This window comes from Pristiophorus japonicus, chromosome 26, assembly GCF_044704955.1.
Source record: "Pristiophorus japonicus isolate sPriJap1 chromosome 26, sPriJap1.hap1, whole genome shotgun sequence".
NCBI classification, from domain to species: Eukaryota; Metazoa; Chordata; class Chondrichthyes; family Pristiophoridae; genus Pristiophorus; species Pristiophorus japonicus.
The window spans coordinates 5,034,039-5,052,622 of record NC_092002.1 but is presented as its reverse complement, the minus strand read 5'-3'; the positions used below and the strand labels follow the sequence as shown (position 1 = coordinate 5,052,622).

General features: G+C 43.9%; 2 protein-coding genes across 6 annotated transcripts in view; one reads left to right on the top strand and one right to left on the bottom strand.

Moving 5' to 3' along the window:
• Positions 1-5,272, bottom strand: part of LOC139239133 (dynein axonemal assembly factor 10-like) — a 237,527-nt gene extending 232,255 nt beyond the window's left edge. For 3 of the 5 annotated variants that reach the window (XM_070867689.1, XM_070867687.1, XM_070867690.1), the window contains exon 1: positions 5,106-5,272. The gene's annotated coding sequence lies outside the window, so the exon portion shown is untranslated. The remainder of the gene's footprint in view (positions 1-5,105) is intronic. The other 2 variants (XM_070867691.1, XM_070867692.1) reach the window with 1 other exon arrangement.
• On the top strand, positions 4,854-17,889 carry alkbh6 (alkB homolog 6). Its single transcript, XM_070867693.1, has 7 exons — positions 4,854-4,945; positions 8,711-8,847; positions 9,642-9,710; positions 10,632-10,692; positions 11,308-11,459; positions 13,144-13,254; positions 16,776-17,889. Exons 2-7 carry the CDS (start codon positions 8,794-8,796, stop codon positions 17,046-17,048), a joined length of 720 nt encoding a protein of 239 aa, XP_070723794.1. The 5' UTR covers positions 4,854-4,945; positions 8,711-8,793; the 3' UTR covers positions 17,049-17,889.
• The last annotated feature ends 695 nt before the right edge of the window (positions 17,890-18,584 follow it).

The following is an 18,584-nucleotide window of genomic DNA, read 5'->3' as shown; positions in this document are numbered from 1 at the left end:
GTCAAAATACCATTGGCCTTCCTGATCACTTGCTGTACGTGTACACCATTCTTTTATGTTTCATGCACAAGTACCCAGATGTCCCACTGTACTGCGGCACTTTGCAATCTTTCTCCATTTAAATAATAACTTGCTCTTTGATTTTTTTTCTGTCAAAGTGCATGACCTCACACTTTCTAACATTATTCTCCATCTGCCAAATTTTTGCCTACTCACTTAGCCTGTCAATGTCCTTTTGCAGATTTGTTGTGTCCTCCTTACACATTGTTTTTCCTCCCATTTTTGTATCGTCAGCAAACTTGGCTACGTTACACTCAAGTCTCTTCTTCCAAGTCGTTAATGTAGATTGTAAATAGTTGGGGTCCCAGCACTGATCCCTGCAGCACCCCACTAATTACTGGTTGCCAACCAGAGAACGAACCATTTATCCCGACTCTCTGTTCTCTGTTAGTTAGCCAATCCTCTATCCATGCTAATATATTACCCCCAACCCCGTGAACTTTTATCTTGTTCAGTAACCTTTTATGTGGCACCTTGTCAAATGCCTTCGGGACTTGGTACGAGTTAGGACTGAGCTGCCGAGTTTTGGATGACCTCAAGTTTACATAGGGTAGAATGTGGGAGGTCAGCCAGGAGTGCGTTGGGAGTAGTCAAAGGCATGAATGAGGAGAAGCTCTGAAAACTGATTTTCGTGTAATTGTGATTCCAACATCTGAAAGTAATACAATTCATTGCCTTTCAGAAACTAAATTTGCATAGAATCCTGGTTTATGGTCAGGTGAAATATAAATGATTCAACTTGATAACTGTGGGGGGAAATTATTCACTGCGCTCCTGGGACACACTGGCAACGCACTTCAGGAAACTGCGTTGACGCAGCCCATGACTTTCCTTCTATTAAAATGAGTGAACGGAAATCAGTTAGATGCTGGGTGATTCTCCCTGTCCAATAACAGAACGCACTGGGAGTTCAGAAGTGAATAATTCACTCCTGGATTGGGTATTTAATAATAGAAAGGTGAAGAGATTCTACAAGCACAGTGTTCAGCCGGTTCGGCCCCAGCTGGAGTATTGTGCCCCATTCTGGGCACCACACTTTAGGAAGGATGTGAAGGCTTTGGAGAGGGTACAGAAGAGATTTACTAGAATGGTTCCAGGGATCAGGGATTGCAATTATGTGGATAGATTGGAGAAGCTGGGTTTGTTCTCCTCAGAGCAGAGAAGAAACATAAGAAATAGGAGCAGGAGTAGGCCATACGGCTCGAGCCTGCTCTGCCATTCAATAAGATCATGGCTGATCTGATCTTGGCCTCCACTCCACTTTCTTGCCTGTTCCCCATAAACATAGACTTCTAGGGGAGTCAAAGAGGAGATTTGATAGAGGTGTTGAAAATCATTAGTGATATAGAGTAAATATAGATAAACTGTTTCCAATGGCTGAAGGGTTGATAACCAGAGGACACAGATTTAGGGTGATTGGCAAAAGAACCAAAGGCGACATGAGGAAAACTTTTTTTTTTTACACGAGTGGTTAGGATTTGGAATGCACTGCCTGATAGGTGGTGGATACAGATTCAATAGTCGCCTTCAAAAGGGAGTTGGATAAATACTTGGAAGGATAAAAAATTGCAGTGATATGGGGAAAGAACGGGAGGGACTCTTCGAAAGAACTGGCACAGACTCGATGGGCCGAATTACTAATCTGACTTGTACTATTCTATGATTCTCAGTGTGGCTTGCGAATTTACATCCAAAGGTACTTTTTGAGACACTCAATCTGCTCCTGATAATTTGATGTTTTTTGCACTAATCCAATCATTTGGATTAAGCAAAATAAGCCAAGTTGGAATGCAGTGCTAAAAATACATTATTAGATAATATGAATTAAGCAACTCTGGACAAATAGAATATACAAGGTGAAAAGTGTGTATTTCAGTGGCAGAGAATAGAGCAGATAATGAGTTTAAAACCCCATCTGGTGAAATGATTGAAGTCTGAAGTTGTTCTAAGTGAGTTTAATGTCTCATTTAAAAGCACTAACACAAGGAACTAGTAGTTGAACGCCACAGACAATGGGATGTGAAATTAATGGTATGTATAAGAGATCAGCAGATCTGCGGTTCAGAATACACATAAAAGGATAACACTGCCTCTAAACTAATTATCCAATGAGGTAATCCTGTCAAGGGGGATCTGGTGCCTTGAGGCGCTTTATTTTGCTGGTACCCTGTAATCAAAATCTGCTTGGGGTTGAGTTACACTGTGTGCCATGGGCCCGTTTAATCCATCTCACTTGGTGTTGTTCTCTGTAGGTCCGTAAACCACTAAAGAAGGTGGTGGAGCCCCATCTTTCTGTGCATGCAGGAGCATATTACAACCACCACTTGCATCTTGTGTAGCCCCTTTCATGTTGCAAATGTCCCAAAACACTTTAGAGTGTGCGGTGCCTGCTGACTCTCTGCAAAAGGGAGATGGACTGATTTCCTATCTGGGGCTGAGATTGCATTTTGCGCCCCATCCCGAACACTTGATTCCTCCGACTCTGATTCCTGGGTCTCTTCAGTTCAGGTCCAATTTATATTTGTGCAAATGAAAACTGGACCCTTCTTTCAGGATTTATCTTTCGCATGCCAGTGAGACCTGACTATGATCATCTTCTCCATCAGTCAAAGGGAATTGGTTTACATCACAAGGTGCCAATGTCCGACCTTTACTTCAGACTTCCCTTATTCTATATGCTGGGATTTTTGAGCACTTTCCATAGGGAATAAATAGTTGATTCCCATCCCTTTATCCCTCCTTCGTGTCATCAGCAAGAAATACTCAAGCACCGACTTTTACCTTTTCCTCATACTACACTCTCTGACATTGATGCTCATTGGTAGAGTCCATTTGGCAACTCAAAACGCTCCATGTAGATTTTTGATATATACACCTGCAATAAATGACCAAACACAATACTTACAAAGAGTTTTGGGACCCACCTGAATACAAAATAAAATGAGGCAAATCCACTGTTTCATGCACGGTAGTTATATACAAAATGAAGTGGACATTTGAAGCTACTTACTTGTGTAATGAGGAGACTGAGCTCTTATCATAGAGTGCCTGGTTAAATCGCTCCACATTTCCATTCCCTGTTTGTTAATAAATGGTTGTGTATGACTTCCTCCCATCAGCAATTGCCAGCAGCTCCTGAATGAACTGAAACACAGATGTGGTCCTCTGTCTGTCAGTATCTATTCTGGGAATCCAAATACCAAAGCAGTGGTCTTACATCTTGAGTCACCTGTTCAGCGAATGCAGGGAAATGTCTGAGCCATCTTTGTAAAGTCATTATTAAAACATCCCCAATTTTTGTGCTGCAAGTTTGATACCCTGCCTGTGTTGAATTAGGACTAGAGTTAGAATATCCCTTATTTATGTTTTTTAAAAATAAATCTTGCACTCAAAATGAGCACCCGCGGGTGAGGAGTGGGCAGATCGGAGGGCCTCCTTGTAGGACTGCTCCTGGGCCTGGCCAAAGTGGTCTTTAACAGGCCCAGGCAGCGGGCGAGAGTCGTTCAGCCCGACTGACTGCCTTTCTTCCGCTGCTACGTTTGCGACCTTGGAGATGGAGGTGTCCACCAGCATGCTCGAGGCCTTCCGCGACCAGTGGGCACCGGAGGGACTGGAGTGCTTCATCACAAACAGGAACAAAATTTGAATTTCATTTATTAAGGTTCCTTTAAATGTATTTTTCTTGTTAATTTACAGGTTTATTGGTTGTTGACTTCATTCCCGGTATTTAATAGAGTTGAACTCAAAATATGAGGGCCAGGGCTTGTGCTGCCAAGGCTGGTATGACATGGACTTGATGTTAATGACAACTCCTGCTGATTTAGCTGTAAATGTGCTACAGCACCAAGCAGAGATGAAAATTAGAAGAGGGATGGAAAAACTATTAAAAGAACTTCAATAATGTTTTATACATTTTAATAATTTTTAAAATAAATACAACTGTTGTGCTCACAGCACATTCACAATCAACCTTGTGACGAGCTTCAGTCTTCTGAGGTTCTTCCATCATTTCTTCCCGCCCTGCTGTGAGGATCTAACGGCGTCGTCCACTCTTCCAGCTCTGCTCATTGGTTTCTTCCCACTGCTGGGACAACGGTGCAGGCACGGCAGTCAAGTACCTTAACTCCACCCCCCCGCAGAGCTCAAATTCGAGTCATTGCCTGACCGGCATTTCAATTAGCACAACCGGCAGGCAGCGCTGTTTAAATTTACGGTGCGCTGTGTTGTGGCTTAGCCAGTTACGTTACCTGATGTTCACAAGACTCAATAAAACTCCAGTCAGTTGAGTCTAGGTCATCCATGGTGAGGTATACAGTTCTGAGCCTAGTGGACGTAATGTGTAGTTAATAAACCAACTAGTTCTTAATAGCAATGTATTACTATGAATTCTTAAGCTATGAACCCATGAAGCAAATACATTACACGTGAATCTTTTTTGCACCATTCCCAGTGCCTCTGTATCCTTTTTTCTAATTAATATAGAGACATAAAGGGATCAAACACTCAGCTGGAGGATTAAAATGAAGTTACAGTTAAGGCAGTTCTGTGACTGCACAAATCTCTGGTGGATTCAGGTGCAATTACAGCCTATTGCCCCTCCTGGGTAGGGGGCAGCAGTGGGACTGAAACGCCAGCTCGGTTTCCTCCTGCTGCACTTTACCTTCCGCGACATTGAAAGGCAGGAACGAAAAGTCCCGCCTACCAGCCCTTATTCCATTGGCTGGAAGGTGGCACGGCGGAACCTGATTGGACAGCTCCTTTGTCAATCAATAAGACTGACAGCTGCCGGTTGACCGGCGACGTCACCTTTTCCGTCTCGGTGCGGCAACTGAAGAGATTCTCCTCGGAGCCGATGGCGAGAAGTCTTATAATTTAATTACCACAGGTATCTTTTGATTTCTATATCTTTAAGTCTCCGTTTGCTTTGTAGCGCCGGAAGGCGAGGCCAGTGAGAATCAACCCTATTGAAATTCCAGCCGTTCACTGTAAGGAACCATTTTACACACAAATTATCCACATATATATACCAGAGGTACCAAACATACCGGGCCGCAGGTTTCTCCTCAGTGGCGGACTGGGATTATTGTTTTCCCGGACGAGACGCAAAAAAACCTCGCCAACTGAACTCGCAGCCGGGGAACCAAGGGGCGTGTCGCCGCTCCTCCAATCACAGCTTCCCTTTCTTCCCGCTCTCCCTCCGCTCCTCCAATCACAGCTCTCCGTTCTTCCCCCCTTCCCTGCACGTGCTGGCTGCTCCTCCGATCACAGCTCCCCTTGCTCCCCCCCCCCGTCCCCCGCACGTGCTGGCCGTTCCACCAATCCTAGCTGCCTGCTCTTATCGCTCTTCCTCCCCTCCCCCCCGCTTCTCCAATCACTGCTCCCCCCCCCCCCGTCCCGTCCCCCGCACGTGCTGGCCGTTCCACCAATCCTAGCTGCCTGCTCTTGTCGCTCTTCCTCCCCTCCCCCCCGCTTCTCCAATCACAGCTCCCCTTGCTTTCCCCGTCCCGTCCCCCGCACGTGCTGGCCGTTCCACCAATCCTAGCTGCCCGCTCTTGCCGCTCTTCCTCCCCCTTCCCCCCCCCCCGCTTCTCCAATCACAGCTCCCCTTGCTTTTCCTCCCCGCCTCTCTCGCTTTGTCCCACGGACGTGCTGGACGCTCCACCAATCATAGCTGCCCGCTCTTCCCGCTCTTCGCCCCCCCCCCCGCTCCTCCAATCACAGCTTCCCCTTTCTTTGCCGGGCTCTGCGACCCGGCCGTTGGCCTTTGAATGCCCCGCTCGAGCCCGCTGTGCTGTCAAACGCCGAGTGCAATTAGATTATCGAAGGGTGGAAGCAGTCGAATTGAAATTGGGGGCGAGGGTTGGAAGGGGCGAGGTTGCGCGTTAATAAAAAGAGCAAAACGCAACGACTGAATTTTTTTTAAAGTAAAGAATCCTGTGAGAAAAAGATTTAAAAAGTCTGGTCGAGTGAAGTTGCCTGTGCTTGCAAACATCGCACCACCTCACCTAGGCCGCAAATATGCAGAGAATACATTTTTTTTTTCCATTCCAGGTTTTGCTTTTTTAATTTCAGTTTTAAGTAGACAGAAATTATGCGTACAGCATTTGCATATGGGGCTGTCTTTATCGCTGGGGCCCCCTTGCCCCAGCTAACCAAGCACTCCAGAGTCAACCTGAAGCCACAATAAAATTATTTAGAAAATAAAACAGAAAAAAAAGTTTCAACGTTCCATTTATATTTTTAAGTCAGTCAGTCATTTGTAGTTAATTCAGTCGTTTGTTTCTTTAGATTTATTTCTTGCTTTGGTTGCTCAGTTGTTTGCTCTGTTGTTGTTGTTGCTGCTTCTTGCTTTGGTTGCACAGTCATTTGTTCTATTGCTTTTGCATACTCAGTTCTTCCTCTTCCAGTCTCTCATTCCCGTCTGCCTTTTGGCTGCGGGCGTCTCCCCTCAGTGGGAAGATGGTTCCAGCCCTTCTCGCTTTTTTTTTTCCTAAGGGACATCAATCGGTGACCCAGCTATCCTGCTTGTAGTAGTTCACTTATGGTTGACTCATAGTTCTATGGAGGAGAGGAGAATTCCTGTGCCCAAACCGCAGGAGCACTAGTGCGCAGAGTGGTGAATATGCAGAGAATACAAGCACTACACAACAGAACCAGCCTACCACCAACCTCTCGAATCCAGAAGGCCATCGCCGAAGCTCTTCGGCAATCTCCCCTCAGCCTTGATGGCTGACGACGAAATGCTTGGAAGGACTGCGACACACGGAACGGGTTCCTTATAGAGGAGCCCACGGTGCAACCCGAAGGATCAAAGCTTCCTCGCAAGCAGGGGACAACCATCAACCGCCTCCAAACCGGGCACGGTCGATGCTGCCACTTTCTCCATAGGTGGAAGATTAAAGCATTTGACCAGCCCCTGGAGCACATCATCGAGCACTGCCCTCAGAGGGAATTGGCAGGCAGCCTACAAGATATCCACACTGGAAGAAGGGAGGAGGCCAGGGTTTGGACCAGAAAGAACGTTCCTTGAATGAACAATTCATGAGCCTGTTTTGTGATTTGTCTGCGTAAGGTTAAAAAAAATGATGAACTGCAAAGTGAGCATCTGGTGACGATTACATTGTCAGTAATGGTTTCTAACACTAATCCTAACCCAGAACCCTAACACGAAACGCCAACACTGTGCCAATGAATTACTTCAAGTGCAGTCACTGTAATATATACAAATGTAACAGCCAATTTGTGATTACAAATTGTAAATGAGACGAATGGCTAGTTTCAGTTGGTGTTGGTTGAGGGACGAATTTGGCCAGGATACCAGGAGAACACTGCTTTTCTTCTAAGTAGTGTCTTTTACAGCCACTGGTATAGGGAAATGGGACGCAGTTTAACCTCTCTGAAAGACGCTGGATAATCCAATTTTCCTTCTTGAAAAAAATGCAAAAATATTTTTTTAATGGTGTGAAAATGTTCCTTTTTGGCCATCTAATTGCGACAATTCTCAAGGGCAGGAGTGGGATTGTCAACAATTAGGGAAAGGTGGTGTCTGGAAAAGTCTGTTATTTTACACTGCACCAATGATGTCATTTGAATCCAGAAAAGTAATGGCATTGTGCACCGCGGTGATAGAACCCAGGTGGACATTCATCACGAGACATCACATTTAAGTGGAGCTGGATCCTCTGCTCACTGGATATCCGTACACTATCGCAGGGATCACTGGATAGTGATCTGGAGTGGATTTTCGTCATTGGTCCAGAGTGCTGAGGCCAATTAATCGAATCATTGATATTTACAGCACAGAAAGAGTCATTCTCTATTGTACCTGTGCCAGTTCATTTGATCCCATTCGCCCTGGCCTTTTAAATGCTTTGTTTTTAATTATTTATCCACTTCCTTTTTAATATCTAAATGTATTATGAATTTTACTTCCACCATTTTTGGTGAGGCATTCCATGTCCTAACAACCCTCTGCATAAAAAAACGCTCCCGTTCTTTTGGTAAGGATTTTAAATTTATGCCCTCTGGTTACCAACTCAGCAATCAGTGCAAATAGATTTTCCTTATTTGCTTTATAAAAACCATTCATCATTTTGAACACCTTTATCTGTTACCTCCTCATAATAATCTTTGCTGTCATGAAAAGAGCAGTAGTTTTTCTAGTCTGTCCTCATAACTAACCCCAACCCTAGCTGACATCAACTACCTTAGCACAGTCCAGGGAGCCAAAGGGGGAGAGGAATAAATGGTAGGTGTTCAACTTTGGCTTGGACTTCAGTGTGCTGTCTCCTTTTGGCTAATCTACAGAGTAATGTTAATGGAACCCATGGTGAGACTTATGCCAGCCCTTCTGCATGGTACAAAATTTAGGAGAATACGTAGTGGAGAAATGAGCAATCATAGAATGGTTACAGCACAGAAGGAGGCCATTCGGCCCGTCGAGACCGTGCCGATGCTCTGCAAGAGCACTTCAGCCAGTCCCACTCCCTGCCCTTTCCCCGTAGCCCGGCAAATGTTTTTCCTTCAGGTACTTGCCCAATTCAAAATAGATATTCAAAATATTTTTAATGTAGATTTTACGAGCTTAAGTGTTGAAATTAGGAGGCATTGTTCTAAATATGTTTAATTGGTTCCCAATTTCACCTTGAAGGTACAGTGCAGCTGTTCGTGACCCTGACAATAGCCCTACCCCAGTAGAAGACGGGATGTTAACTTCACTGGTTAGTACTTGTCATGGATGCTCAGAACTGTGGGCCTTGTGAGCTGGAACCTTACCATGTGGATCAGGTTAGTGCATAATATGGGTTGGGGGGACTCGTGGCCTCTTCACCTGTTAGTCTCAATAGATTTGCTGCATCACTTGTATTTAGCCCTAAATTCATGGTCTGTCTGCCAGTGGAATGACCAGGCTAAGGTTCAGTATTGTTCCTGCTCCCTTTCTTGTGCCCTGGCGAAATAATGTAAGGGAACGCTGCTAGAGGCTAGTTCATCCCACCTTCCATATAACAATTGAAAAGGACCTATTAAAATAGAATTGTGGTTCTGTGCCTTTTTTCTGTAGAGAAGTGCCTGGCCTGCACTTGGCAACTGCTCAGCTAAAAAAGAATGGTGCCGTATTTTAAAGGCGAAGTATATTCATTTGAATTGCCTCAAAATTACTGTCATGGGTGCTTCATTTAGCACATGGATTGCAGTGGTTCAAGGACATGGCCCACCACTGCCTTCACAGAGCAGTGCATGGGCAATAAATGCGGTCTTGCAGTATCATCCACATCCAATGAACAAATTTTTAAAAACATATCCTCTGAACAAACCACTAACCCCTATTAATTTACATCAACCGTACCCAACGACTAATCCATTGAATCATTCAGGGACACTATTTAAATTCAAGCTTGTAATCGTTTCCATTGTTCTCTGTTAAACAATTTCAACTGCCTGCGTTACATGTTGGTATATTGGATCTGTGCGTAGTTTGTGTGTGACTCAATGCAGTCAAACTAATGTCATGGTAACCTGTCTTTTGTGCTAATTATATAGCAGTACAGTGTTATTAAAGTATTATTTTGGGTCCCTTTTAGGCTCCAGCAACTGTATATTACATCCCCAACTTCATCACTGTTTCGGAAGAAAATTATCTTCTACAGCAGGTAGGTTGCTGCATTTTGATTCCTTGTGGTAACAAAATGGATTGATTTGAAGGGTAAATGCAGCGAGGCTTGTTTAAAGCGACAGTCTTATTTTAGGTAGTTTTTTTCCTCATTGGTCCCTGATGGCACTAACTCATGCTTGGGCTTGGATTCACGGGTCCAGAATGCCCTCGGGCACTTCGCATGAGTGGCTATTCTTCATGTGTAAGACCAGTGAGTGTCGGCAGGCTGTTTGACCTTGGAGGGCTGTCCTCACCTGGCAGCCACACATGCGCTTCACAGCGGGTGTCCTGGAAAGTGTCAACATATGTTTTTTTCCCCCCACCCCAACCCAAGGGTGCTGAAGCCATTTGTAATTCCCCTACTGCCACATTGTTTGAGATCAGCTAACTTTGCACAAGCCAAGAATTTATCTTTACAACTTTGATATCTCACAGAATCCAAATTAATTGATCCAGAGAGAAAATAATACTCTGTTGCTAGTGACTGTCCTTAGTACTGGCCTCGTGGGTTTCTTTGGACATTGGAGGGAAATTCCTCTTGCTATAGTAAATGACCTTCTAACAAAAACGCATCAATTACCTATTTAGGCTGGCAAATAAATATTGGCCTTGCAACGACACCCACAGTCCTCATTCCTGTTTTGAGGTTGTGACAGTAAGAGTCAACCCCATCTTGCCTGGAGTAGCTTGAGCGCTGTGGAGAAGCCTGTCTCCCTGAGTAGGAGACCAAGCATAGGGGGGCAGGGAGTCTTCAAGACAGGTTTCAATGGGTTTAGAGAATAGCAGCTGCATTATCAAGACTTTTTGGTTTTGTGATGTTAGTCTCAAGTTATTTGGACACATTCACAAGTTGAGAAAGCTGCATTTTTACTGTTCTCGTCTCCGTTTCCTGTTAATTCACACAATCTGTGTTTTTCAGGTTTACAACTCGCCCAAACCCAAATGGACTCAATTGTCGGGAAGGAGGCTGCAGAACTGGGGTGAGTGCAGACCTAAGTGATGGGACCGTACTTCAATTGTGTAGAAAACCCTCCCTGATGAATATGCAAGTGGGTGCATTATTGAGAGTGGTCGTGCTAAGGTAGAGCTGAATGCATTACCCCTGTGCAAGCCAACAAGGAGATGCACTATGGTCCCTGCGTTGATGCTTCTGAAATAAAATTATAGGAGTAACATAGATGTGCAGATTGACTGCTGATGCGTGAATTAAAAACAATAAAATTGTACTTAGAATTTTTTCTCCTGGAAGCTGAGACTTGTGCAGAAGTATAGTTCCACCCAGGTTAGCTTCGGTCCCCTGCCCAAGTGACCATTCTTTATGTGGGAGCTTTGATGGTTATAGTTGGCAGGGAATTCTTTCAACATCTACATACTTCCTTTTATAGCGGGGCTCCACTGAGATCTGAAGCATTATCCCTACCTTCCAAATTTCCCTCCCGCTGATTGAAGTTTAACACTGATGATGATGCAGCAGGGATCTGCAACTCGACCTGTAGATGATGAGTCAGTGCTTTGAGAGGATGAGGGGGGAAAAATGGGAATTGAATTTGGTACAGCTGTGGTTATATTTAGTCGATTTTCCTGATCTCCCGCAGGTGGTTTACCTCATTCGAGGGGGATGCTCGCTGAGAAACTGCCTGACTGGTTGGACAAGTACGCCAAGAAAATCTCTTCCTTGGGACCTTTCGCAGGGAAAGTTGCTAATCATGTGTTGGTTAATGAGTACAATCCTGGTGAAGGAATAATGGTACTGGTGTAACTCAGCAATATTAATCTGTTATCTGTTGATCTCCATTAATCAATAATAGTTTAATAGGTTTTCTGATTACCTTGTAGTGTTTAATTATTGGAAAACTTTTAGTTATTATTCCTCAGCTAAAACAATTCAGGGAACATAAATGACACTGATGGATCTCTGGCATCTATCCTTTTTCACTTTCATGCTCTTATACTTGCTTTTTCTCTCTTTCCTTTTATGTTCTCTCTACTTGTTTCTGCTGTGTTCTCTTTCCACCTCTCTTTCATGCTCTCTCTTTCCGTCCATGCCCACTTTGCACTTTTATTGTCTATCTCCAGCTGTTTATTTCCTCTTTCATATCTCTCCCTTTCTTGCTCGGGTTCTTTTCCTTTAACCTAATTGCAAAGTCCTTCGGGAGATTTTACATTAAAGGTCCTATATAAATGGAAATTGCTGCTATTTTTCTCCTCTCTCTTTTTCTCTCTCTCATCTCCCCCCTCTTTTTATCACTGTAGCTTTTGGGTTAAAATTTAAGATTCAACTCAAATGTACAGTTATACAATATATACATTAACACTAACTATGTTGCCTGTTAGCGCCTTCGGACATTTTCATACATTAAAGGTGCTACACAAATGCACGTTGTTGTTATAGAAACATAGAAAATAGGTGCAGGAGTAGGCCATTCGGCCCTTCTAGCCTGCACCGCCATTCAATGAGTTCATGGCTGAACATTCAACTTCAGTACCCCATTCCTGCTTTCTCGCCATACCCCTTGATCCCCCTAGTAGTAAGGACCTCATCTAACTCCTTTTTGAATATATTTAGTGAATTGGCCTCAACAACTTTCTGTGGGAGAGAATTCCACAGGTTCACCACTCTCTGGGTGAAGAAGTTCCTCCGCATCTCGGTCCTAAATGGCTTACCCCTTATCCTTAGACTGTGACCTCTGGTTCTGGACTTCCCCAACATTGGGAACATTCTTCCTGCATCTAACCTGTCTAACCCCATCAGAATTTTAAATGTTTCTATGAGGTCCCCTCTCATTCTTCTGAACTCCAGTGAATACAAGCCCAGTTGATCCAGTCTTTCTTGATAGGTCAGTCCCGCCATCCCGGGAATCAGTCTGGTGAACCTTCGCTGCACTCCCTCAATAGCAAGAATGTCCTTCCTCAGGTTAGGAGACCAAAACTGTACACAATACTCCAGGTGTGGCCTCACCAATGCCCTGTACAACTGTAGCAACACCTCCCTGCCCCTGTACTCAAATCCCCTTGCTATGAAGGCCAACATGCCATTTGCTTTCTTAACCGCCTGCTGCACCTGCATGCCAACCTTCAATGACTGATGTACCATGACACCCAGGTCTCTTTGCACCTCCCCTTTTCCTAATCTGTCACCATTCAGATAATAGTCTGTCTCTCTGTTTTTACCACCAAAGTGGATAACCTCACATTTATCCACATTATACTTCATCTGCCATGCATTTGCCCACTCACCTAACCTATCCAAGTCGCTCTACAGCCTCACAGCATCCTCCTCGCAGCTCACACTGCCACCCAACTTAGTGTCATCCGCAAATTTGGAGATACTACATTTAATCCCCTCATCTAAATCATTATGGCAGGTGAACATCATAATCCTCGTTACAGTAATCAAGCTGTTGAGTGAAGTCGGTCTTTTGTCTTTATAGCCTCACGAGGATGGACCTCTCTACTTTCCAACTGTAACCACCATCAGCCTTGGCTCTTCAACTCTATTAGATTTCTATCACCCCATTAAGAAAGAGAATGAAGAGGGAGAGGTTAGTAATCTTAATCCTCATCTACACACCATGGACATGTTTTTACACTACTAAGGAGACATTTTTGTTCTTTCATTTGACATAGATTTGACTAGAGTGCTGTTGGAGGCAATTGTGCAACATGACTGAGTGCCATAGGAGGCGCTCAAGTCCTAGAGAAAAGGCTCTGCCGGCTACCTCTGATGGCGGCACTTGCGTCTGGGCCACCATCTTGGCTCTAGATGGGTGAATTCTCAACCTGTCTGTACTGAGCAACAATGCACTTTTGTCATTGCAGGCCTGAACAGACTCTGTCTGGCACTGGGGAAGCCCTGGCTGGAAAGCAGAAGTAGGAGGTTTCTGAAAACGGCATGGGTAAAGTGAATCTGCCATGCAGTTTTCACAGTCCAAATGTGGCAGCAAAGTGATTTGCACATGTTAAATAAAGGTGGGATATCAGCTTGATTGGATACCAGAGGTACAAGGACTGAACCACTCAGTTCGTGGAACTATCCAAACTTGTACTATTTTGAGCATTTATTTAATTTAAAAAATTGAAACACATAAGCAGACTACTCAGCACATCATGGTGATACTGGTACCAGATCTTCAATTGGATCTGTGTACTGTATTCCTCTGCCCTTTCTCTGTATCCTTTTCCAGTTCTTCAAATACTTAGCCTTTTTAAACAATGTTATAATCTTTGCCTCAGTAGCCAGTTGTGGTAAAGCATTCCATGTTCGAATAACCCTCAGTATAAAATATTCTTCAAACTCCCCCTTTGTTCTTTACAATTGATTTTGTAAAGCAGGATGAAGTCTTTTAATGTTGAAGCAGTACTGTTGTCCGACACAGAGAGACCAGAGTTGTTCAACTTTTTCCTCCCCATCTCTCCTGAAGGCTTCGACTCTTTCTGGGTATTGTGTGATGTTTCTGAAAACTGCCCTCTTGTACAATCTCCAAGTTGCCTTGCTTTAAGAATGAGCTTTCACCAATGTTTCTCACTAACGTTTTGTTGAGGGCTGTAATTCTACCCAGTGTCTTGCTTGAGGGCCACTTGATGAGGGTTTCAGCTGAGGCAGGGGTGGAGATAGGCAATGTTACAGAGGTGTAAGTAAGTGGTTTTGGTGATAGAGAGGATATGAGATCGGAAGCTCAAATCAGGTTCAAGGACGCCAAGATTGTGAACAATCTGGTTTAGCCTCAGACAATGGCTATGGAGAGGGATGTAGTCAGTGGCTAGGGAATGATGTTTGTAGTGGGGAAAGAAGAGACTGGCTTTGGTCTTCCCAATATTTAATTGCAGGAAGTTTCTGCTCATCCAATACTGGATATCACGCGAGCAACGTGACAAATCTGAGGCAGTGGAGAGGTCGAGAGAGGTGGTGCTAAGGTAGAGCTGGGTGTCGTCCACGTGCATGTGAACCTAATATGTTTTTAGATGATGTCACTGAGGGGCAGCATGTAGATGAGACTAGGAGAGGGCCAAGGATAGATCCTTTGGGGACACCAGAGCTAATAATGCAGGAACAGGATGAGAAACCATTGCAGGCATTTGCTAGCTACAACTGGATAGATAGGAATGAAACCAGGCAAGGGCAGTTGCATACAGTTGGACAATGGAGGAGAGGCATTGGAGGAGGATGGTCTGGTTAACCTTGTTAAAAACTGCAAACAGGTCGAGAAGAATGAGGAGTGATAGCTCACCACAGTTACAGTCACATAGGATGTCATTTGTGAATTTGATAAGGGCCGTTTCAGTGCTGTGGCGGGGCAGAAATCTGATTGGAGGGGTTTAAACATGGATTTGTGAGAAAGATGAACACAGACTTGGAAGAAGACATCATGTTCAAGGATCTTGGAGAGAAAAGGGAGGTTAGAGATGGGCCGGTAGTTTGTAAGGACAGAGGGATCAGGGGTGGGCTTTTTGAGGAGGAATCTGATGATGGCAGATTTGTAGGAGAGTACCTGAGGAGAGGGAACCGTTAACAATATCTGCTAACATGGAGGGGCCAGGAAAGGAAAATTTAGTCAGCAGTTTGATGGGAAAAGCATCGAGGGAGCAAGTGCTGGGTCTCGTAGACAAGATGAGTTTAGAGGGCATGAGAGGAAATAGGAGAGATGTGAGTTCAGGGCTAGGGCAGGGCAGAACTAGAGAAGTTTGGCTTTTTGGTTTAGGGGAAAGTAGGGAAGCAGCAGAAGCAGCTGATCAGATGATCTCGATCTTGATGACAAAGATGTCCGTGAGCTCCTCGCATTTGTTGACAAGGAAACAATATGGAATCCTGCTTTGATCCGCATTTCAGAGCCAAGCTGGTTGTGATTGGAGACACAGATGAATGGAATAGCAGGTGCTGAAGAGGCAGACGGAAAATTGCTCTGGACTGTATTATGAATGCCATTAGCTCATCTCGCAGCTAAATCTGACCGTTTCCTCCCCAAAAATTCACGCGTATGCGTTCCAGAAGAGATCTTTGGCTAGCAATTAAGAACAGGAGTCCAGGCAATATTCCCTTCTGTGCCTAGGGTCACTGAGGGCAATTGTAACTCCAATAATGTTGCCTGTTGGAGGGGCCAGTTGTGTAGTTCTTGATCATACGAGGGGAGGTGTTCAAAGTCAGATAGGTTGATTGACAATTGCACTGTAACAGAGGTGTATTATTAAACAGTGAGCACTGATAATCCAGATCATATATATTTATTTGTTTTAATGAAAGATGGTTGGAGAACCTAGTGGGTTAATGCTGAGCTAGTTAATCTCAACCAGGATGCATCAATTAGCTTCAGTTAGTGAGGAAAGAAGGTCAACTAAGGTCCCTGCCTCTGATCACTGCAGTGGCACCGACTACTTGTGTGAACATTGGGTGAGATTAGGATTGGACTTGGCCGTGATGTCCACCATGTTAGAATAGCCAGTCAGTGCACTGTCTCGTAAGGCTGCTTGGTTGCAGATTTTTTTTTAAGTCAACCAAAATTCTTGCAATTTGGCTTTTCTTTATCAAATGGGACAGTACTTTGAACATCATCTATAAACTTTCCTACCTGTCAGTTTTCCTTCCTAACTTATCTAATGACTCAAATGAATTTATCCAGTGAGTAACTGAACCTACAGATCAGGTAGAACTTGGATTCAATTCCTGGTTCAGCCGGAGTTCCTGCCTCTGATTTTTTCAAATGAATTTATCCAGTGAGTAACTGAGCCTACAGATCAGGTAGAACTTGGATTCAATTCCTGGTTCAGCCGGAGTTCCTGCCTCTGATTTCTATCCGGCAATCTCGCCGGAATGTCATGAATATAGAAAGGATTAGATTCCAAAGTGATGCTCTCTCTGATGGATTAGTCTGCTGCCTCTCAATATCTACCCTCATAGTGGATACTTGGATGAAGCAGTGGATGGCTACTGACATCAGTGGAGCCAGAAATATATTGCAGAGTCAGTGCATTAGGAGAAGCGGGGAGAAGATGGGATAGAAACATTTGGGGAAATAAATTAGTTTTCTTCGAATTAGATATTACATAATTGCTCCCCCACCTTTTCCAGGTTGTTTTTCCTCAGACTGAAGAAAATCGCTACTTTCTGTCTCTTCTCCTTGAGCCACGTAGCCTCCTCGTGCTGCAGGATGACATGTACGTGAAGTATCTGCACGGCATCAGGCCAGTGGTGGAGGACATTGTCACAGAGAAGATCACAAACCTGAAATCATGCAGCACAAGACTTGGGGCCGTTTTAACAAGATCAACAAGAATATCCCTGACTATCCGTCATGTGCCAAAGGTTCTGAAAACTACCATACTGCTGGGGAGAAGGAAATGAGACTTTTTTTTTAATAGGTTGCGATCCCAGCCTTTCAACTGCCTATTTTTCTCCCTCCCATCATTTCTCCTGAAAATGCAGCCTATTTCCTGACATACAGTTCCATGGATGTGCCTCTCTGATGGTGCCAATTTAAATGGACATTTTTCACATGCACCAAGAAACTGAATGCTGTCAGATTGTTCAGTTGTGAATGAGTCAAAGCCAAGTCTGCTGCTGCTCTGGCTCAATATCCACACATGTACACTTTGCAATAGGGGTCACTGAAAGGTGACTTGGAGCAGGAACTTAGCTGGCTTTTCTCTTCTTCCTCACCCGTCTCCATTGCCCCTATCCTTGGATCAGTGAAGCCAATAATAGTGCCCTTACTGCTACCCTAGCTAAAATCAGCTAGCTCAGCACAAACCAGAGATTAAACGTGGGACCTCACTGACGATGTAGCTAAGTTCCACACCAGGCAAGTCGCTTGCCTGTTGAGCTGTTGTGGACGAATGTTTTAAACCCATTAAACAGCTGGGGGTACAGGGTTGTCCCAGTCTTCAGAATTTTTTTAATCTCTAGAAGAATTTGTGTGCATATTAGTTAGTGAAACATTATAACACACTGTCCCAACTGCTATTGAGCATAGCACTCTCTCCCAAAATTACATTTTAGGACCTATTTAGTTATTGCACTGTGTGATTCAGTAATCTATTAAAATGAATGAATTTTCCAACATTACTGACTCTTCCTAGAATAAATAATGTTTGTTTAGGCTGTGGTTATGATGATGATGGTTATGAACATGGTGTGAATACATTTTATTCATTTTTAAAATTATTAAATAATTGTAACCACTTTATTGAAGTTTTTTAAAAAGATTTTTTCCCCATCGCATTTTCTCCTAATTCTCTTGACTTTTGGGCTGTACCACATTTTCAACTAAAGTATAGGGATCTCCCTTGCCATAGCTGCTTGGGAGCACTTGATGCTATTGCTGGGTGACAAAATTCATTTAAAGCAACAATAAATGAAGAATATTCTAACTCCAGCCCTAGTTCAACACAGACAGGGCATCAAACATGCAGCACAAAATTTGGGGATATTTTAATAATGACAAAGATGGCTCAGACATTTCCCTGCATCTGCTGAACAGGTGACTCAAGATGTAAGACCACTTCTTTGGTATATATGGATTCCCAGAATAGATACTGACAGACAGAGGACCACATCTGTGTCTCAGTTAATTCAGGAGCTGCTGGAAATTGCTGATGGGAGGAAGTCATACTCTACCATTTATTACCTAACAGGGAATGGAAATGTGGAGCGATTTAACCAGGCACTCTATGATCAGAGCTCAGCCTCCTCATTACACAAGTAAGTAGCTTCAAAGGTCCACTTCATTTTGTATATAACTACTGTGCATGAATCAGTTGGATTTGCCTCATTTTATCTTGTGTTCAGGTGGGTCCCAAAACTGTGTTTGGCCATTAATTTGAGGTGTATATATCAAAAGTATACATGGAGAGCTCTGCAGAGTTTTTTGAGTTGCCTAAT